This window comes from Salvelinus fontinalis, chromosome 12, assembly GCF_029448725.1.
Source record: "Salvelinus fontinalis isolate EN_2023a chromosome 12, ASM2944872v1, whole genome shotgun sequence".
Lineage (NCBI taxonomy): Eukaryota > Metazoa > Chordata > Actinopteri > Salmoniformes > Salmonidae > Salvelinus > Salvelinus fontinalis.
In genome coordinates, this window is record NC_074676.1 from 28,224,367 (window position 1) to 28,247,837 (window position 23,471).

Consider the following 23,471-nt stretch of genomic DNA (forward strand, 5'->3'; position numbering starts at 1 on the left):
ACCTATATACCACTATTTGATAAAAATACAACATTTAAATAAAAAACACCACCCCATTCCACTACTTTGACCCTAACTGATCCTACTCCAGGCTGCATGCCTGGGAGGAAGGGACTATTTCGCTCAACACACTAACTTTTCTGCAATAAAACCTTCTCTGCAGCTGCCACCACCACACCTATTCTCTGTGATCTAAGTTCTATTTCTGCAGTACAGTTGTTAACCATGGGAATGAATGCTAAGAAGCCAACTTTAACTGAAGCACAAATTCGTTCACTCTTTATTGGCCTAGCAAACTGGCTCTAAGCAGAATAGAAAGAGGAGTGGGAGGCCCCGGTGCACAACTAAGCATGAGGACAAGTACATTAGAGTGTCTAGTTTTAGAAAGACGCCTCACAAGTCCTCTTTCTATTCTGCTTAGAGCCAGTTTGCTAGGCCAATAAAGAGTGATACGAATTTGTGCTTCAGTTAAAGTTGGCTTCTTAGCATTCATTCCCATGGTTAACAACTGTACTGCAGAAATAGAACTTAGATCACAGAGAATAGGTGTGGTGGCAGCTGCAGAGAAGGTTTTAGTGCAGAAAAGTTACAAAGTGTGTTGAGCGAAAGAGTCCCTTCCTCCCAGGCATTCAGCCTGGAGTAGGATCAGTTAGGGTCAAAGTAGTGGAATGGGGTGGTGTTTTTGTATGGCAGCATCATTAAATAGTACCCGCAAAAAAACAGTCTCAACGTCAACAGTGAGGGATGCTGGATAAACTTGGATTAGCTAACACAACGTGCCATTGGAACACAGGAGTGATGGTTGCTGATAATGTGCCTCTGTCCGCCTACGTAGATATTCCATAAAAAATCAGCCATTTCCAGCTACAATAGTCATTTGCAACATTAACAATGTCTACACTGTATTTCTGATCAATTTGATGTTATTTTAATGGACAAAAAATTTGCTTTTCTTTCAAAAACAAGAACATTTCTAAGTGACCCCAAACTTTTGAACGGTAGTGTACATTCAGAATACATTTCAAAGACAATAAAGATCTTAGCTGAGAATTAATCACTGATTATCACCCTATAAGAAATAGGGTGATAATTATTTAGGTCACAATGGTCACCACCTTTTGTTCCCCTAACCCTACCACCCTTCCCCTAATTGGAGTAAACTAATGGAAAACAACACTTAGGCTTCTACTTCCAGCTTACACATACTATATATATTTTACGGACACAATGTATTTTACAATAGTTATCTTTTTTTAGTTTTTAATCCCATCTTTCAGCTACACTCATCATATATTATATATGGTTGCAAGAATTTTGTATATTCATTTCAATTGGAGAATTCTACGCTTTGAATCCGGCGTAATTTTGTGTATCAGCTCATAAACTATGTCCAATGGAATCGGTACCTCGAATATCTCTTCCCAACTATTTTGCAATCTAAATCAAATCAAATTGTATTTGTCACATACACATGATTAGCAGATGTTAATTTGAGTGTAGCGAAATGCTTGTGCTTCTTGTTTCGACATTGCAGTAATATCTAACAAGTTATCTAACAATTCCCCAACGACTACCTAATACACACAAATCTAAAGGGGTGAATGAGAAAATGTACATGTAAGGATATGGATGAGCGATGGCTGAGCGGCATAAGCAAGGTGCAATAGATGGTATCAAATACAGTATATACATGTGATATGAGTAATGTAAGATATGTAAACATTATTAAAGTGCCATTATTTAGAGTGCATTGTATAAAGTGACTGGTGATCCATTTATTAAAGTGGCCAGTGATTGGGTCTTAATGTAGGCAGCAGCCTCTCTGAGTTAATGATTGCTATTTAGCAGTCTGATGGCCTTGAGATAGAAGTTTGTTTTTCAGTCTCTAGGTCCCAGCTTTCATGCACCTGTACTGACCTCGCCTTCTGGATGGTAGCGGTGTGAACAGGCAGTGGCTCGGGTGGTTGATGTCCTTGATGATCTTTTAGCCCGTCCTGTGACATCGGGTGCTGTAGGTGTCCTGGAAGGCAGGTAGTTTGCCCCCAGTGATGTGTTGTGCAGACCGCACCACCCTCTGGAGAGCCTTGCGGTTGAGGGCGGTGCAGTTGCCGTACCAGGCTGTGATATAGCCCGACCGGATGCTCTCGATTGTGCATCTGTAAAAGTTTGTCAGGATTTTGGGTGACAACCACATTTTTTCAGCCTCCTGAGATTGAAGAGGCGCTGCTGCGCCTTCTTCGCCACACTGTCTGTGTGCGTGGACCACTGTCTGTGTGAGTGTTTCCTACCTTCACCACCTGGGGGCAGCCCGTCAGAAAGTCCAGGACCCAATTGCACAGGGTGGGGTTGAGACCCAGGACCACCAGCTTGATGATGAGCTTGGAGGGTACTATGGTGTTGAATGCTGAGCTATAGTCAATGAACAGCATTCTTATATAGGTATTCTTCTTGTCCAGATGGGATAGGGCAGTGTGATGGCGATTGCATCATCTGTGGACCTGTTGTACGGTATGCAAACTGAAGTGGGTCTAGGGTGGCCGGTAAGGTGGAGGGGATATGATCCTTGACTAGTCTCTCAAAGCACTTCATGAGGACAGAAGTGAGTGCTAGTGTATGGGGCGGTAGTCATTTAGTTCAGTTTACTTTGCCTTCTTGGGTACAGGAACAATGGTAGCCATCTTGAAGCATGTGGGAACAACAGACTGGGATAGGGAGCGATTGAATATGTCCATAAACACACCAGCCAGCTGGTCTGCGCATACTTTATATTTCACAGCTGTACATTTTTTGGTCCTTAAATGAAACTGGTATACTTTTTTTATTTATCATTATTTTCTTTAACCAATTTTGGTCTTTAATGCAGGGCCAACAGACAAGTTTCTTACTTTTTCTCCCTTCCGTTTGCATCTTCCATTTTTGCGGTAATGCTGCAATTAGTTGCTTGTAATTTTCGGCAGAGCAGACATTTCCATTTATTTTTGTGAGCTGCATGTGTGACATAAGTCCACCAGTCCTATTTATGATATCATTTACAAAGATTATTATTTTATATTTTTTAATCAATTAGTATATTTGAGATTAACCATAATATTTGTTGTATTATTTGTTCTGAGATTTTCTGGTGGATTAAACTGAAATTGCAACCGACTTTCTATGGCTTGTTTTAAAAATAGTGTTATTTTGGAGATTATTTCATTTTCAAATAACCGAAAGTGAGAGGTTCCAATCTGATTAGAGGAAAAAAGGTCATTCTTGAACAAGGGGTGAGACATTCTTACTAATATGCTACAAAAGTGATCAAGTATAATTTTTGTATGACTGAAGCCTTTAGTGAGAGGTCTAATGCTTTAATAATTTCTGCTCTCCGAACCTAGCAACTTGTTTTCTAAATTATATTTGGAACGGCAAGCCAGACAAAATTAAACGGGCCTATTTATGGCAAGGCCATAAGCAAATAGGTTAAAACTGGGATATGACTAAAGAGTTAATCAGGGTGATTTTTCCACAAATAAACCGTTATTTTCCTTTCCACGGTAGAAAGATGTTATCAAACTTTCTTTTAAAATGTATTGTAGTGAGATAATTTCTTTCTTTCGGGATATGAATATCGAGTATTTCCACATCACTGTCAGACCATTTTATTGGTACACTACATGGTAATGTCAAAGTTGTATTTTTTTGTGATCCAATATGTAATATAGTACACTTATCATAATTTTGTTGTAATCCAGAGACATTAGAAAAAGTATCTAGATACTCTATGAGGCTGTGGGAGGATACAAATTGTGGATTTAAAAGAAAACATGAATCATCAGCGTACAATGGCACCGTTGTTTTTAAGCCCTGGATTTCTAGCCCCTTGATATTATTGTTAGATCTGAGTTTAATAGCTAACATATCGAGGGCCATAATAATAAAAAAAATGCAGATGGTGGACAACCTTGTTTTACTCCTCTTGACAGTTAAATACTAATATTTTACATCTAGGGTTACTATACATAACTCCAAATTTGAAATATTCCAGACATTTGTAAATAAATTCCAGTTGTAAATTATCAAAAGCCTTTTCAAAGTCAGGTATGAATACCAGGCTTGGTTTCCTGGATTTTTCATAGTGTTCTATTGTTTCCAGTACTTGTCTTATATTATCTCCAATGTATCGTCCATGTAAAAAAAACTGCCTGATTAGGATGAATAGTATCTGACAATACTGTACCTTTTTAATTCCATGCGCTATGCATTTTGCCAGAATTTTTGCATCACAACACCGAAGTTGTAAGGAGCCTCACCATTTTAAATGGACTGGGTCTTTATATTTACCACTTGGGTCCGGTTTCAGTAGTAATGAAATCAGACCTTGTTGAGTATCTGATCATCTAAAATGTTTATAGGAGTGGTTAAAATGCTAATAACGGTTCTCTGAGTACATCAAAAAAGGTTTGGAACATCTCAACTTGTATGCCATCCAGCCCTGGAGTTTTCCTGGACTTAAAGGCTTTAATTGCATCAAGAAGTTCCTCCTCTGTAATTTGGCCATCACATGAGTCTTTCTGTACAGCTATTAATTTTACATTATAAATAGAAACAAATCCATACAATTCACCAAAAACATATGCTTAAAGTACTCTTTCAAAATATTGTTTGGTGGATCATGAGTGACTCCATCATTTGTAACAAGTTTCAATAAATTCTTTTTGGGTGCCATATCTTTGTTGAAGATTAAAAAACGATTTGGTGCATTTTTCCCAATATTCCATCCAGTTCGTTTTATTTTAATAAGATATTACACTTGATCTTTCTTGAATAAGTTCCTCCATTTCTTTTTGTTTTTCCTTATTCTGTGCCTCTATGGCACAGTTTTTATTGCTATCTACTGTATCTGTACTGTTAGTCCTTCTATTTCTTTTGTTAATATGAACTATTTTGACCTAAATTGTTTTTTTTTTAAAGATGAGTATTGAATTGCATGGCCTCTAAAGGCACATTTGTCCCATACAATAAGGGTATCTGCTGTACCTATGATATGTTGGAAAAAGTCAGTTATAAATTCGTATGTGTTAGTTAAAAACAAGTTATCATCCAATAGGCTTTGATTACATTTTCAATATCCTCTCCCATGTGAAAATTCTGTAAGAGTAATGTATATGCCAATTATTTGATGGTCCAACCACATTTTGTCCCCTATTAACACTTTTGAACTTTTGACACCAGTGAGAATGACATAAGAAAGTAGTCAAGATGACTAGCTTGATTGAGCCTCCGCCATGTATATCTCACTAGGTCAGGATATTTAAGCCTCCATATATCCACTAGTTCCAATATATCCATGATATTCGGGACAGGCTAGTTTTAGTCACAGGCTGCTGCGGGGCTGCAGCTGTATAATATTTATGCATATTCGATGGGATCAGGGATGCAGAATGCAGAGTCCACCACCATCACATACAGATACACTGTATCAAAATGATTTATTGGCTACATTTAAACTACTTATCAACACTAGTAAATCAAGTTAACATACGGCATTATTCACAGCAACTGGTAAATTAGATAAAAGCACAGTTTCACAATTTCACAGCATCTTGGATTTTTAGATGCAATGATCCTCAACAATCCAGTTATACTAAATCATATAAAAGAAATACACATAATAATTAAAAAGTACACATGAGAATACAGTAAATACATGTTAGAATATACACTATATGCAAGGTCAGTATCAGTACCAATCAATGAAAGGGATACTGGTGGCATTTGTGTAATGTAGTCATGTGTGTGTGTAGCGGGGTGCGGGAGTATCAGTATATGTGTTTGTGTATGTGTGGGTAGTGTGTATATAGTCAGTGCAGGTAGAGTCAGTACAGATGGGTGAGGTAGTCAGCTCTTGATGAGCTGTTCAGTCCTATTGCTTGGAAGTAGAAGCTGTCTCAGAGCCTGTTAGTTTGAGACCTGATGCTTCGGTACCGCTTGCCAGACAGTAGCGGGCACAACAGTCCATGGCTGGGGTGGCTGAATCCTTTGCATATTTTCCTGGCCTTCCTCAGACACTGCCTGATGTAGATGTCCTCGATGGCTGTGCTGGGCCGTCCGCACCCCCATCTGTAGTCTTACGGTCGAGGGCATGTAGTTGTTTTACCAGACTGTGATGCAGCTAGACAGAATTCTCTCAATAGTGCATGGATTGGAATTGAGTAAAAGACAGTAGGTGTTAAATCTGACCTGATTAGAAGGCTATCTAAGGACAGGGTTGTTGAATAACAAGTTACCATAACAAGTCTATAGTCTGTCCTCTTTAAACACACCAGTGGCCTATTGACTGTGGTGGAGCCCGTTAGTAAAATAGACTTGTAAAATATCTTTACCAAATACGAAACCCATCAACACAACTGGATAAATGAAAACAGAACAAAACTGGTGTCTGTGAAAAATATTAAAAATTCTCAGTTAATTGAATTAGGCATATAACAAGACCCACAAATAAGGGGAAAACTTAATCGTACATTGCAGCAAAACCCTTTTGTCATATTGGTGGCATATACAATATACTGTGTATACAAAAGTATGTGGGCACCCCTTCAAATGAGTGGATTCGGCGACTTCAGCCACACCCGTTGCTGACAGGTGTATAGAATCGAGCACACAGCCATCCAACCTCCATAGACAAACACTGGCAGTGGAATGGCCTGTACTGAAGAGCTCAGTGACTTTCAATGTGGCACAGTCATAGGATGCCACCTTTCAAACAAGTCAGTTCATCAAATTTCTGACCTGATAGAGCTGCCCCGGGTCAACTGTAAGTTCTGTTATTGTGAAGTGCAAACGTCTAGGAGCAACAATGGCTAAGCCGCGAAGTGGGAGGCCACACCTAGCTCACAGAATGAGAACCCCAAGTGCTGAAGCGCGTAGCGCATAAAAATCGTCTGTCCTCAGTTGCAACACTCACTACCGAGTTCCAAACTGCCTCTGGAAGCAACATCAGCACAAGAACTGTTCGTCGGGAGCTTCATGAAATGGGTTTCCATGGCAGAGTAGCCGCACACAAGCCTAAGATCACCATGCACAATGCCAAGCGGCGGCTGGAGTGGTGTAAAGCTCGCCGTCATTGAACTCTTTAGCAGTGGAAATGCGTTTTCTGGAGTGATGAATCACGTTTCACCATCTGGCAGTCCTACGGACGAATCTGGGTTTGGCGGATGCCAGGAGAAAGCTACCAGCCCGAATGCATAGTGGCAACTTTAAAGTTTGGTGGAGGAGGAATAATGGTCTGGGGCTGTTTTGTATGGTTCGGGCTTAGTTCCAGTGAAGGGAAATCTTAACGCTACAGCATACAATGACATTCTAGACGATTCTGTGCTTCCAACTTTGTGGCAACAGTAGTTTGTGGAAGGCCCTTTCCTGTTTCAGCATAACAATGCCCCCGGGCACAAAGCAAAGTCTATACAGAAATGGTTTGTCAAGATCGGTGTGGAAGAATTTAACTGGCCTGCCCTGACCTCAACCTGACCTGCCCTGACCTCAACCCCATCAAACACCTTTGGGATGAATTGGAACTCCGACCGCGAACCAGGTCTAATCGCCCAACATCAGTGCCCAACCTCACTAACGCTTGTGGCTGAATGGAAGCACGTCTCCGCAGCAATGTTCAAACATCTAGTGGAAAGCCTTCCCAGAAGAGTGGAGGCTGTTATAGCAGAAAAGGGGGGGGACCAACTCCATATTAATGCCCATGATTTTGGAATGAGATGTTCGACCAGCAGGTGTCCAAATACTTTTGGTCATGTAGTGTATTTTACTAGGACTTCCAAACAAAAAATGCATAGGGCTCACATAGGGGAAAGACCATTATGATGCCAAATCCATCAAAACACTGGAAACATGACAAAGCATATGATACACAGTGGAAAAAAGGGATCTTTCCTTTCAAATTGGTATGAACATATGGCTGGTACTTTTTGAAAGGATGTATCACTAAGAATGATCATTAGAGCTGAAACTTTATTTTAAGTTAGTACAAAAAAAGTTGTCAGGTTCGAGTTTGTTTATTTGGCATATTCAAATAAAACATGACTCACTGAAACAGTTCACCATTTAAAAAAAGTTAATGTACAAGAATCATTGTGTTATCACTCATTTAAACACAAATGAACAACATAAGAAAAATACATAAAAACCAATTGCATTCAGGAAACAGTGTTGAATTGGCTACTTCAGAAAAAGACAACAGCATGTGTCGTACAGATAGAACAGGTGAAAGGAAACACTTTCGGAAAATATGTTTACATTCCTCAAAATCGCTTGCAAATACTATTTGGTTAATCATTGACTTGGCACACATTGCACACTTTACAATTTGCTCCATTTAAAAAAATGTAATCTATTCTCTTCAGGCCTAGACATAGTTTTTTCAGGATGTAAAAGCAATTTTGAATTCCACGTTTGCATTAAAACCAAACCTTTGTTAAAAATAAAAGGCATTGATGTTTCAAAAACAATCAACCAACAAGTGACTGAAACCATGGAATTATTAGTTCTGTGGGGTTGAAAATGCATGTTACAAATGTATGCTGCATTTCACATACACTGAGTGTACAAAACATTATGAACACCTACTCTTTCCATTACAGACTGACCAGGTGAATGCTATGATCCCTTATTGATGACGCTTGCTAAATCCACTTAAATTGGTGTAGATGAAGGGGAGGAGACAGGTTTATGAAGGATTTTGAAGCCTTGAGACAATTGAGACATGGATTGTGTATGTGTGCCATTCAGAGGGTGAATGGGCATGACAAAAGATTTAAGTGCCTTTGAACAGGGTATGGTAGTAGGTGCCAGGCGCACCGGTTTGTGTCAAGAACTGCAACGCTGCCGGGTTTTTCATGCTCAACAGTTTCCCCTGTGTATCAAAAATGGTCCACCACCCAAAGGACACCCAGCCAACTTGATACAACTGTGGGAAGCATTGAAGTCAACATGGGCCAGCATCCGTGTGGAATGCTTTCAACACCTTTTAGAGTCCATGCCATGACAAATTGAGGCTGTTCAGAGGACAAAAGGGGGGAGGGGGAGGGTGCAGGTGGCCAAGTATGTGGGGGGAAGACACCACTGCACATTACTGTACAACAATTTTAAAAAAAAACAATAACAGCAGTAGGACCGACTGAGTGAAGATGGAGAATAATGTAACGTTATAGAATTATCAAACGAGAGATTGAGGTAAGTTGATACGGCTCTGTTGGATTTCCAGTATCTTTGAAAAATTCACTTTAAAATACCAGCGCTTGCTTCTCACCGGAAATTGCTCAAAAGTACATAGTGTATATGACAAAATCAAACCGATCGCTTACTATGGGTGTCTTGGTTGGGGAGTACAAAAAGATAACTACAAAAGGAGCTAACTAACAAGAGCATGTGTAATTAATATACAAAACCTACAACTAAGCCTGCCAACAAAAACAAGAGGTATAAGTATTTTTTTTAAATCCCTTCAAAACGCTATTGGATGACCCATCAAAATGATACTGTAGGTTAAATGAGATCAGGCCCTTGAACCACCACTTAAATAAGTGCATTCACAGGCTATAACAAGGTACACCCAAAATAATAAAACCTCTGAAACATTGAAGAGTTTCATTTAAAAGACTAAAGCAATAGTTATAAGATTTATTTTCAATCCTATAATTTTATGGTCATTTTTCTTGATTAAGACTTGACAATAGTGCAGAAAGCCCAGATTTGGATTGGTCTCTCCTCCCAACAACCGTCTGTGGGCTCTACGACTGGCAAAGCATCCACCACAGCACAAATGTAGTTGTTGTCAAACTACACGGTTTGTTCAATAAAAAAAATACAGTACAAACATGACATGTCTGCATTACTCAGAACAAATTGGAAATAAATATTTGATACAACAAATTAAATGAATACTGAGCTTTCAACCATTGGACTACTCTCCATCAGTTAGACATTTATTTGATCCATTCTCCATCAGTTTGTTAAATTACACATCACTTGACGTGTATACTTCATTACAACAATGCTGTTCATCTCAGACAGTGTAGCGGGAGAGTGAAGAGACAGGACTAGGTGACGATGACATCGATGCAAAAGCGCTGGATCATCCGTCCTTATTTAGTTTCCAGTCAACCTCCCTCAGCCTTTCAAGCTCACAGTTGAAAAATAATCCCAGAATTAATAGGGGGAAAAAATCATGAAATGGGCCGGTTATAAAAACTGAATCCTGGCAAGAAAGAGACTTAATTTGCAATCCATGAAAGCAACTGGTCGGGATACAATAAGATTGGATATACGACTTCTAAACCAAAATTAAATAAATAAATGTTTATTTTGGCCTTCATTGACATACTTGTGTTTTAGCACAAAGTATCATTGTATTTTTTGTCCACATCAAGATATAATCAGATATAGATCTCCACCAAAGCAAGTAACTCACTGTTCTTGTAACATAATAAATTCACAGCAAATAATCAAGAATCAGTGTTGGAAAAGCATTTTAACATCCCTTCCTAAACCTTCATTACCTTGAATTCTGTTCAACAGATCCGTTTAGATGGACAGCTTCAAGTGACCATTTTTACGGAAACAATATAATCAAGACAACAATAAATAAATATGAAGAGACACACAAGGACAGGAAAGAAACATGAGAAAATAGGAATCTAGGAAAAATAGTGAAATCTGAGGATGTTTTGTTTACTGCCTCAGTGGCACAATGGCCTAGGATGGATGTTGAAGTTATTGCTGAGCTGAAGTGCTGTTCTAGGGCCAGCTGCTGATAAGTCCCTGCTTGTGGTCTCAATGAGACACGCAACATTACGAGTTTGTCAAAATTTCGGCCCATGTAACTATTACTCAGCCATTGTATTGTTGTTGGTAGCGGCGGTTGAGCTCACGCAGCTCTTTCTCCCGAGCACGGCGAGCCTTGTTTGACTTGGTGGAGCGGCTGGAGCGTGTGGACTGGGCAGACTTGGTGCTGTGGCAGCGTGACGAGGCTCTCTTCAGGAGGTTCTGGGAGATAGAGCGCTGCAGGTTCTTCATGGAGGATGAAGCAGCCATGCTGACGACCCAGGGGTGCTTCAGAGCCTGGCCTGCAGTCAACCTCTCGCTGGGGTCCACTGTCAGCACACGGTCAATGAAGTCCTTCGCCAGGTTGGACACACTGGGCCATGGCTGAGCAGGGAGGAAGAGACGGAAAAAGAGCTTTAAATGTTGAGGAACTGCAAAATTTTAATGGTTTGAATTAAGGCTTTATATGATGCACTAGTGGGGGGGTCAAATCCATTTTCAGTAAAAGTAATCAAGTGGCAGAGTACATTTCTCTAGCACACTTGTGGATACCTGCTGAATTTTGGAACATAACTATAATGAACAATACATACAAGAGGGCAGCAGAATGTAAAGCAGCTGCGGTTGAACATTGCTATACTGTACGCAGTGTTTTCCACTAGCGCCGGCTGTCGGCTGTACAGCCGACTCGCTACTTTTTCTACTTAAATTAACTACACTACTTTTCAATTCGGTAGTCAGAAAAAAGAATGTGGAGTCTTCCCCCGCTCGAATGAACAATATGCATCTTCTAGTGATCTATTGATAGGAGGACAGGCGCCTATCAGTCACAAAGTGAGCAATGACAGGGAAGTCTGCTGTCTCGGTACCTCTGTATGTGAGTGTATGAGCAGTCGAATTTCTTTACACGGTGGGATAGAGCATAAATGTCCATGTCCCATAACAGGGCTCGACAATAACGCTTGTCCGGGACAAGTAAAATACATTGTTGGACAAGAAGGATATAGATTTAAGATGTCCAAATGGACAAGTAAAAAAAGAATTTTCAGTCACAAAAATCACAATATCAAATAATTACTACGATCAGAATTTTATCAGAGACCAACATTGGAATAATCTTTTCGTATATTTTTCATGCTCCTGAGTGACACAGCGGTCTAAGGCACTGAATCTCAGTGCAAGAGGCGTCACTACAGTCCCTGGTTCGAATCCAGGCTGTATCACATCTGGCTGTGATTGGGAGTCCTATAGGGCGGTGCACAATTGGCTCAGTGTCGTCCTGGTTTGGCTGGGGTAGGCCATCATTGTAAATAAGAATTTGTTCTTAACTGACATGCCTAGTTAAAATTACCTAAATAAAAAGCCTATGTGCATTTTACCTACTTATGTCCAAACCGATGCTGACATGAGGGAGGCGCCAGAAAATGTAGCAAACTTTAATGAGACTTTTAATTACATAAATATAGGCTAAACGCCAGTCATGTTTGACAAATATAACAAAAGATAATTAATATTAACATCTAAAGGCTTGATTCTGTTGACATACTCAATGCACAGTTCGTTCAGCTCAAATGGTTACAAGAGTGGAGAGCGAAGGACCGTGCCTGTTCTGCACTCCACTCATCCTTGAATCTGAGCGGAGGTGGTAAGCATTTTGAAACTAGTTAACCATGAACTTGTTTAAAACCTGGACGTTTTATGTCATTTTATGAAGCACGTCTTACCTCGTTACAAAGTAGCCTAGCCAAAATACGACCATATAAATGTTGAGGGAATTATTTTATAAACACTTTTAATGTCATTGAAACCAGCATTTTTATCATGTTATATTGGTTTTCAAATCAACATTATTTTATTGTCCAGCAGCCAAAGGTATACTCCTAGCTGTATTAGTAACCCATGCCAGTTGATTCCTCTTTAGATCTTAGATTGAGGCTAGGCTAGCTAATTGAGGATATTTTGCTGCACTCCCCATCCTTGTCTACAACAACTCCATTCACACTAAACAGCCTAACCGTTGGTTGATCATTGAAGACTACACATTCTCATTTAGCCAATTTAAGTCCAGAATATTAATTCCATTTTGCATTGATTAGAAATCGTCCACTTAACTTGCTACACATGTAGCATCTGACTGTAGTGCTGCAATGACTGACCGACAATAACAAGCCACACCCTGCAAAACGTGTGTTGGCTACTCATAATAAACTGTCATAAAACTGTTGTTTTATAAAATTGTGGAATGTAATGGTCTATTGTTGTAGGCTATGTAGCAATGTCACATAATTGTTTTACATTTGACAAAACCTTTTCATTGTTAAAATAGTCCTATATTTTGTATTTCTTCTAAAAAATGAATACTAATGTCTGTTCAGATATTTGATTAACTGTGCCCATCCATACTTTTTAATACATATCTTAATAACCAAATATATAGAGAAAGCGTGCCAACCTATAGGCACTGCATGACCCCATTGCATTTAAGAACTACACCATGTCTGAGCCAGTAGTGGGCCAGCGAGAAAAAAAGTTACCATTGGACCTTGCTTGCCATGTTTTATATGCAGCCACGGAGTGGTGGCGCATAGGCTATTTACTGTGCTTTGACTGACGAACACAAGCTTGACTTGTTTATAAAAGGTGTTGAACTGACTGAAAAGTTGATCTCATATATCCTTGCCATTCATAAATCACACAACATAGTTATACAGTGAGCTTCAAAAGTATTGGGACTGTGACACATTTTGTTGGTTTTGGCTCTGTACTCCAGCACTTTAGATTTGAAATTATAGAATTAGGTTAAAGTGAGGTTAAATTGCAGACTCAGCTTTAATTTGAGGGTATTTTCATCCATATCGGGTGAACCGTTTAGAAAGCACAGCACTTTTTGTACCATTTTAGGGGACTATTAGTACTGGGACAAATTCACTTATGTGTATTAAAGTTTTGCCTTTATAAAATGAAGCATAGCTACACCCATGTATGTTACCCCCACTGAGAGAAGCTGAACTTGTCTGATTCAAAGTAGGAGGCCCTTACGCACATTGAGCATACTGCAGTTGCTGCCAGGAACTCCAGCCTAACATCACAAAGAAACGTAGGGGGTTTGTGTTGAAAGCATTGTGCACAGTCCAGAAACACATATACATGTTTTTGATTTAAATGAAACCCAGGCTAACACATTATGCTAGCAATGCATCCAGTATGAATTGACCAACAGTGGTCGGCGAGTATTGTTAAGATCCCAGACGCTCGTTCAGAACGTTTTAACGCATCGCAATCGATTCGGTTTTGGAAACACAAGGAATGTATCTTTCATATCAGCGAGAAATACCTTATCATATGGAATTGTTTTAAGATGGTCATACCAAATTATTTGATTTGGAATTTTAAGACTTCTTAAGGTATGAACAAAAAAATAATTGAATTTGGCATTACTGCTATTAGCCCATAGAAACACATTGAAAAACAGGTCCACTTCATAAAACAACAGATAGTTAAAAAAAAGAGTTTTACAAAGAAAGTTCGTTCTGAAGTTTCTGTCCAATATCTGAGAGATGCAAAAGATTAGGATTATTATTTTAAATGTATTTAACTGTGTATTTTAGGCACTAAAGGATCTAGATATATACATACATGGCCAAAAGTATGTGGACACCCCTTCAAACACTACCTGCCCGAACGCATAGTGCCAACTGTAAAGTTTGGTGGAGGAGGAATAATAGTCTGGGGCTGTTTTTCATGGTTCGGGCTAGGCCTGTTAGTTCCAGTGAAGGAACATCTGCACACTACAGCATACAATGACAGTCTAAAGGATTTCTTCCCTGTTTCAGCATGACAATGCCACGAGCACAAAGCGAGGTCCATACAGAAATGGTTTGTCGAGATCAGTGTGGAAAAACTGGACTGTCCTGCACAGAGCCCGGACCTCAACCCCATCGAACACATTTGGGATGAATTGGAACGCTGACTGTGAGCCAGGCCTAATTGCCCAACATCAGTGCCTGACCTCACTAATGCTCGTGGCATCTAGTGGAAAGCCTTCCCAGAAGAGTGGAGGCTGTTATGGCAGCAAAGGACTCAGCCAGAGGCTCCATGTTGAGGAAAATATTTGCTAAATTTGAAAAATAAAATAAGGTAAGAAAAAAGTTACGATAAAATAACAAGACTATATACAGGGGGTACCGGTACAGAGTCAATGTGCTCCATATATATATATATATATATGGCGGTAGGGGTAAAATGACTATAGACAATAAACAGTGAGTAGCAGCAGCGTAAAAAAGGGTGTCAATGCAAATTGTCCAGGTAGCCATTTGAATAACTGTTTACAGTCAAATGGCTTGGGGGTAGAAGCTGTTAAGGAGGCTTTTGGACCAAGACTTGGCGCTACGGTACCGCTTGCAGTGCAGTAGCAGAGAGAACAGTCTATGACTAGGGTGGTTGGAGTCTGACAATTTTATGGGCCTTCCTCTAACACCACCTGGTATAGAGGTCCATGATGAAAGTAAGCTTGGCCCCAGTGATGTGCTGTGCCGTACACACTACCCTCTGTAGCGCCTTGCGATCAGATGCCGAGCAGTTGCCGTACCAAGCGGTGATGCAACCAGTCAGGATGCTCTCGTTGGTGCAGCTTTAGAACTTTGAGGATCTGAGGACCCATGCTAAATCATTTCAGTCTCCTGTGGGGGAAAGGGCCTTGAGTCCTCTTTACGACTGTCTTGGTGTGTTTGGACCATGATAGCCAAAGAACTTGAAGCCCTCGACCCGCTCCAGTACAGCCCGTTGATGTGAATGGGGGCGTGCTCGGACACCTTTTTCCTGTAGTCCAAGATCAGCTCTTTTGTCTTGCTCATGTTGAAGGAGAGGTTGTTGTCCTGGCACCACACTGCTAGGTTTAAGACTTCCTCCCTTTACGCTGTCTCATCGTTGTCAGTGATCAGGACTACCACCGTTGTGATATCGGCAAACTTCATGGTGTTGGAGTCGTGCGTGGCCACGAAGTTGTGAGTGAATGGGATTACAGGAGAGGACTAAGCACGCACACCTTAGGGGCCCCCGTGTTGAGGTTCAGCGTGGTAGATGTTGTTGGCTACCCTTACCACCTGGGGGCGGCTTGTCAGGAAGTCCAGGATCCAGTTGCACAGGGAGGTGTTTAGTTCCAGGGTCCTTAGCTTAGTGAGGAGCTTTGAGGGCACTATGGTGTTGAACGCTGAGCTGTAGTCAACAAACAGCATTCTCACATAGGTGTTCCTTTTGTCCAGGTGGGAAAGGGCAGGGTGGAGTGCAATAAAGATTCTGTCATTTGTGGATCTGTTGGGGCGGTATGTGCGCATGCTCGGAGTATGCGTCCTGGTAATCCATCTGGCCCTGCAGTCTTGTGAATTTTGACCTGTTTAAAAGGTCTTACTCACATCGGCTACAGAGAGCAGGATCACACACTCATCTGGAACAGCTGGTGCTCTCATGCATGGTTCTGTGTTGCTTGCCTCGAAGCGAGCATAGAAGGCATTTAGCTCGTCTGGTAAGCTCATGTCACTGGGCAGCTCGCGGCTGGGTTTACCTTTGTAATCCGTAATAGTTTGCAAGCCCTGCCACATTCGACAAGCATCAGAACCGGTGTAGTACGATTCAATCTTAGTCCTGTGTTGACGCTTTGCCTGTTTGATGGTTCGTCGGAGGGCATAGCGGGATGTCTTAATGTCCCATGTCTTAATGTCCCGCTTCTTGAAAGTGGCAGCTCTAGCCTTTAACTCAGTGAGGATGTTGTCTGTAATCCATGGCTTCTGGTTAGGATATGTACGTACAGTCACTGTGGGGACGACGTCTTTCATGCACTTAATGATGAAATCGGAGAATGATGTGGTGTTACTCATCAATACCATCGGATAAATTCCAGAACATATTCCAGTCTGTGCTAGCAAAACAGTCCTGTAGCTTAGCATCCGCATCATTAGACCACTTCTGTATAGAGCGAGTCACTGGTACTTTCTGCTTCAGTTTTTGCTTGTAAACAGGAATCAGGAGCATAGAATTATGATCAGATTGGCCAAATGGAGGGTAAGGGAGAGCTTTGTACACATCTCTATGTGTGGAGTAAAGATGGTCAGGAGTTTTTTTCCCCCCTGTGGTAGTAATTAGGTAAAACGGATTTAAGTTTCCCTGCATTAAAGTCCCCGGCCACTAAAAGCACAGTTTCTGGGTGAGCTTCTCTTGTTTGTTTGTTTGTCCTTATATAGCATTGTTGGTCTTAGTGCCTGCATCAGTTTGTGGTGGTAAATAGACAGCTACGAAAAATATGATGAAAATTAGCCCATGAAAACTCTTGGTAAATAGTGTGGAGACTTCCTTAATATTAGAGATTGCGCAGCAGCTGTTGTTGACAAATAGACACAGACCACCACCCCTCGTCTTACCGGAGGTTGCTGTTCTGTCTTGCTGATGCACGGAAAACCCAGCCAACTGTATATTATCCATGTCCTCGTTCAGCCATATTCCTCACAGTTCCGTCTTGATCTGATTTATCTCTAAATAAACTGTGCATTGATCCCACAAAAAAAAATGGAATTCAAATAATTATAAACCAACAAATAACCGAATATCAACATGTTTCGAAAACCAGTTTGAAAGGGATGACTATTGACGTTTCTAAACGTTAAAACACAGCATCAGAATTATAGTTCACATGGAGCCAACCGTAAGCGAATGTAACTGCTGAAAAGGAGGGTTTTTTGAGAGATAGTGTGCACTCAACACATCAAGGGAGGAGTGCTCGATAGGGGTTGTAGAATTATTGAGAAGCAGAGAGGACAACAAATTAGTAAGAATCAGAAACTAAATGGATGAAGGGAGTGTGTGAGGTCATAGATGCTTACCTCCCCAGAGAAGCTGTACTTCCCTTTGAGGATCTGGCGGTAGAGGCGCATGCGGTTGTCATCCTCAAAGGGCATGGTTCCACTCAGCAGAATGTAGGAAATGACACCCAGAGCCCACATGTCTACAGCATTAGTGTATGGCTTCCGTACCAGGATCTCTGGGGCAATGTACTCTGGTGTCCCACAAGTGGTCTTCATCAAGCACTCATCCCCCTTCTTACGAGTGCTGGCCAGCCCAAAGTCAGTGATCATAATTTTTGAGTCCGCCCCAGGGTGATAGTAGAGCAGGTTCTCAGGCTTGAGGTCACGGTGGGTGATGCCAAGTGTATGTAGATACTTGACCCCGTCCAGTACCATCTGTAGGACACGTGTAGCATCACGCTCTGTGAAAGAGCCACGGGCGATGATACGGTCAAAAAGCTCTCCTCCTGTAGCCAGCTCCATCACCATGTACACTCTCTCAGCTGTCTCAAACACCTCCATCAGCTGGATGATGTTAGTGTGGCGTACACGACGCAGTACACACAGCTCTGACTCACATACCTCACGTCCCTCTCTATAGCGCGTCTCTATCATCTTGATGGCGTAGGGCTGACGCGTGCTCTTGTGCTCCACTCGCACCACCCGGCTGAAGCTACCGCGACCTATCAGGGCCTTAATGTCATATTTGGCTGTGACCCGTGGGTCAAACTTGGCTCTGTACTTGGCTACCTTGTTTCTGCGTGGGTCTGAGGCCTCTGGTTGGCCTGTATCCGGGGGTGCCCGGGCAGCTGGGAAAGCTGCCTGGGCCTGTGGGGAGAGAGAGCCTGTTTTCTCCCCTCCCATTTTACTCCCACTGCTGTCGTCTCGGATGAAATGTTTGTAGATGTCGTTCTTAGGAGGCTCCACCTTTTTGACCAAGTCTAGCTGGACATCTCCAGGTGGCTCAGGGAGGACCTTGCTCGTCCTGCACCCCATCACATCACAATCCTGACCAGCAGGACATCCTCATCACCCATGTAACAACCAGGCACTGAAGAGCATCAAGACACAGCAGACAGCCAATGCTCTTGACAAAATTCTGCAGTGGCCCACTGAACCAACTTTATCAATGGCAATCAGTGTGGCAGGCCACTCAGAAAATAGCTTCTCCACACAGAAGTGGACTGATGAAAATGTGGAAATTCTGAAAGAAAGAATACAAAGTAAAATATATTTTTTATTATACATTTTAAATAAATCATTGTTCAATACCAAGTTCAACACCCTAAAAGATGACTGATTTGACCAAATATAGCCTAGTAGGCCTAGCACATAGGCCTATTTTCTGTGCTGTGGAAATGCGTCACATTTCCTACCTAAACAGAAGCGGTGTGGGATGAAAAATTAAATCAAGAATTATGTTAGTAGAATCAACACTTCTCTGGTAAACATTCTAAATAAAAATCAGGCATACCAAGAATGTCGATAAGAAAGTATGCATACATGTATTGACATAGGGCTAAATAACGGTTCAGGCATCCCACCAACTGGCCCCCCCAGCTTAATTTACATTTATGCTTTAGGTCTGTCTCAGACTTAGACGTCACATTATTGGATCTGTCCCACTATAGCATCTGTAAGAGCACGGCAGCGCCATTGAGGCCATCTCCATTTTGAAGTAGTACATTTTCTTCTTCTACTACTTCAATGAGTTGACAAACAAACTGAAAGGGTGCATACTGCCACCTGTAGTGTGTTGTTTGAATAGGTATAAAGCCAAGGTTGGCGATTTACTGCCACCTGCAGTTATGGAAGGTTTGCTCACGAGCAGGGCTCTAAATGGACATGTTTTATTTGTAGCACTGGTGCTCCCAACTTTAAAAAGCACAACATACAATTTAGGAGTACCAGAAAATCTGATTTTAAAAAATGATTGAGAAACAGCCTATATGAATTCTAGCTACTTCTGAAGCACGTTGTTCCCTAGAAACTAACACATAACCCTGTAAATACATTTGTTTAATATAAAAAGCAATTCATACATATAACTGTCATTGAAATTAAAAAGTAATTTGTGGCATATTAGGTTCCTACATTATGTAAAAGCATTATTTCCAATTGAGATGCATTGCATTGCAAATTGTACACAGTCTATTTACAGGGGTGGATCCCAAAATAAGTGTAAAGTGAGCAAAACAAATTAGTTTGTTGTGCAAGTCATTTTACAGATAAAAACAATATGCTACTTATCGTTTTAAACGTGTGCATGCTTTTCTACTCCGACAAAATAAAAGCTGATTCAATGGGGGTGTGGTAGATTTCCACACAGGACTCTGGTAGGATACACATGACTTATCCTCAATGAAAGGTGGCTGTTGAGGAGGGGAGGACACTCTTCCATTCACCTACTAATGAATTGACATATCCTCAACAATTTATACGTTTCTGGGGTCATGGAGGGGAGAGGCAAGACTTTTGAAAAAAGGCCCCAGCGTCTCACCCAGTTGACTACTTCAAAATGGTTTAAGTCCCCATGCTGAAACGGCTTCTGGGCACTAGAGTCTTCTATCTCTCTCTATGGCCTGGCTACATCGTATACTGGCCTTGCAAACTAGGAAAATAGTGCCATTGGCAACAGCCGCCATGTATCAAATCTATAATCTAACCCAATTTGAGAAAATGTTACATTGTTGCCGTTTGTGGCAGCATTGTATAATTTGGGGCGGTGTAGCCAACAAGGTTACTTTGTCGGCCATGATGAATGTAGCAAACCTAAATGCCGACGATAGTTGCCTATTCCTCTATAGCATAACCTAAAACTATAGGCCTAAAAGTTTTGTTATAGTAAGTTTGTGGTAGGAATCTAAACAATTTGCGAAATAAAAGGTAGTGAGACAGTTGACAGCCATGCAATTTTATCTTGATCGAATGTTTAAAAAGGGACATTTATTCTTTATCATAAACTGTTGGTTAACAATACCCATGTATTAGTACATTTCATATTGTTCTGGACTCTGAAACATCAAAACAACAAAATCTCACCTTAGCTATATCCAAGTTAGCTAGCTAGCTACATACGACAGCAAAACTCCACAACAGGACTCATCTGTTCTCTCCATTTTTTTGTTTCGGGTTTTTCAAAGTTGAATCCAGTTGATAATAAACATAGCATACTGCTCAATCGTCTGTCTCTGATAACATTCGGAGTAAATTGAATGAAATTTATGGCTTTATTTCGCGGGTAAAGGCGGTGGCAAAACAACAGATTGAACTGCTCGGTAGTTTGCTTCATAAAACTGTGTTTTTTGTGGGACCACCTTTTTCTCCTGTAAACTTCTTTGTAAGTACGACCTCCTCGGCTTGTTTCAGATATACTTTGGAGGCAGCCTGGTCTCATAGACTAGACGTATCATACTAAAGTAAATCCGGGAAATGTAAAAGTATGATACAGTATGTTATGTTTGGTATGGTTACATAAGTAGGGTGGCTGGTCAGGTGTATAACGCCAACGTCTAGCCACCCGAATGTTGCGAGTTTGAATCTCATCATGGATAACTTCAGCATTTTAGTTAATTAGCAACGTTTTAGCTACTTTGCATGTTAGCTAACCCTAACCCTTTTAGCCAACTACTAAACATAATCCTAACCCCTAGCCTAGCTAATGTTAGCCACCTAGCTAGAATTCGTAACATATCATATGTTTAGCAAATTCGTTACATATAATACAAATTGTAATTCGTAACATACAGTATATATGCAAAAGTATGTGGACACACCTTAAAATTAGTGGATTTGGCTATTTCAGCCACACCCGTTGCTGACAGGTGTATAAAATTGAGCACACAGCCATGCAATCTCCATAAAGAAACATTGACAGTAGAATGGCCTTACCTAAGAGCTCAGTGACTTTCAATGTGGCACAAGGCACTGCATCGCAGTGCTATAGGCATAAACTACAGATCTGGGTTAGATCCCAGATACACTACCGTTCAAAAGTTTGGGGTCACTAAGAAATGTCCTTGTTTTTGAAAGAAAAACATTTTTTGTCCATTAAAAAAACATAAAATTGATCAGAAATATAGTGTAGACATTGTTAATGTTGTAAATTACTATTGTAGCTGGAAACGGCAGATTTTTTATGGAATAAGGAGCCTAGCTGGTGTGAGCTTTACACCACTCCAGCCGACGCTTGGCATTGCACATGGTGATCCATTCTGTGAGCTTGTGAGGCCTACCACTTCAACTGTATGTGCTGTTATTGTGAAGTGGAAACGTCTAGGAGCAACAACGGCGTGAAGTGGTAGGCCACACAAGCTCACAGAATGGATCACCATGCACAATGCCAAGCGTCGGCTGGAGTGGTGTAAAGCCCACTGCCATCAGACTCTGGAGCAGTGGAAATGCATTCTCTGGAGTGATGAATCACACTTCACCATCTGGCAGTCCGACGGACAAATCTGGGTTTGGATAATGCCAGGAGAACGTTACCTGCCTGAATGCATAGGGCCAACTGTAAAGTTTGATGGAGGAATAATGGTCTGGGGCTGTTTTTCATGGTTCGGGCTAGGCCCCTTAGTTCCAGTAAAGGGAAATCTTAAGACAACAGCATACAATTGTAGACGATTCTGTGCTTCCAACCTTGTGGTAACAGTTTGGGGAAGGCCTTTTCCTGTTTCAGCATGACAATGCCCCCGTGCACAAAGCGAGGCACATAAAGTCCCCACAGCAATGTTCCTACATTTAGTGGAAAGCCTTCCCAGAAGAGTGGAGGCTGTTATAGCAGCAAAGGGGTAACCAACTCCATATTAATGCCCATGATTTTGGAATAAGATGTTCGGCGAGCAGGTGTCCACATTCCACATACTTTTGGTCATGTAGTGTATCATATGAAATGGGTGATGTATACCCACAAATAATATATACACCATACAAAACGTAACATATCGTACGAATTTAAGTGTCGCCGATTTACGTACAGAACAATACGACATACTGTTGAGACCAGGTTGCAACAGGAGATTGGGAATCGTAATAACGCACACTGGTGTATGTTGCCTGTACACCGTCAATGGACTACGCGATGCATTCTGGGTACACTCCGACAAGGAAAGCTCTCCTTCAAGGAGTCAAATTGAGCGTTAGCACAAAAACCCAACATGAACAAAAATCTCAACAATACAAATATTTTCCAGGATTTTAGATAATTAACTTGTCCTCTGTAATATCGTTGCACGTTCAAATCGTGACATTACGTTCTTTCGAGAAAAATAGTCAGGTTTCTCGACTCAATTGCGTGACAATTAGTTTAGCAACCGCGTTACCTCGGGTAGAAACAGGCAGAGATGTTAGAAAAGGAGTAGATAAGAATCCCAGCGGGAAATGAATGGAGAAACATATCATGTATTAACGCGCCGCACAGACTATCGACCAATCGCGTTTACGCTGTTTGCGTCACGTGGTTGCCTGCTCATCGTCATTAGGATAATTTAGGTCATTTACAGCCATGCCGGTCAGTTAATAACATTACTGGTCACATTGTTTACATTGTTTTGCATTTAGCTTTGTGCCTAATCACCTGGTATTATGGCACCTCTATAATAGGGCAAGCCAAGAGTGCAAGCCTGGTATGCAATGGCGTTTTATTTAATACTGGAAGAAAACAAAGAGTAAGCTAAAATAGTTAATTTATTCCTTTGTAATTAATTATGATATAGTCCTGAATTAGTCATTCAGCAGAGACTTAAAGTGACAGACAGTACAAAAGTGCAGACTGGACCCTGGTTTTATGGACACAATCGATAGTTTTTCCTGTAGAATGCTGTATTTGTA

The 23,471-nt window shown here is 41.0% G+C and overlaps 1 protein-coding gene across 1 annotated transcript; it reads right to left on the bottom strand.

Annotated features, from left to right (window-relative positions):
- Nucleotides 1-10,326: 10,326 nt before the first annotated feature.
- LOC129867088 (serine/threonine-protein kinase H1 homolog) lies at nt 10,327-21,790 on the bottom strand. The gene is made up of 3 exons (XM_055940250.1): nt 20,685-21,790; nt 17,682-18,846; nt 10,327-11,190 (listed from the first exon to the last, which is right to left on the bottom strand). The coding sequence occupies exons 2-3, from the start codon at nt 18,636-18,638 to the stop codon at nt 10,873-10,875; spliced, it is 1,275 nt and encodes a 424-aa protein (XP_055796225.1). The 5' UTR covers nt 18,639-18,846; nt 20,685-21,790; the 3' UTR covers nt 10,327-10,872.
- Between the last annotated feature and the right edge of the window lie 1,681 nt (nt 21,791-23,471).

Bases quoted from the DNA above. Each gene is read 5' to 3' on its own strand.
- LOC129867088 (XM_055940250.1), bottom strand. From the start codon at position 18,638: ATGGGGTGCAGGACGAGCAAGGTCCTCCCTGAGCCACCTGGAGATGTC. The intron at 11,191-17,681 runs GTAAGCATCTAT...CTCCCTGCTCAG, and splicing joins AGTACAGCTTCTCTGGGGAG to CCATGGCCCAGTGTGTCCAA.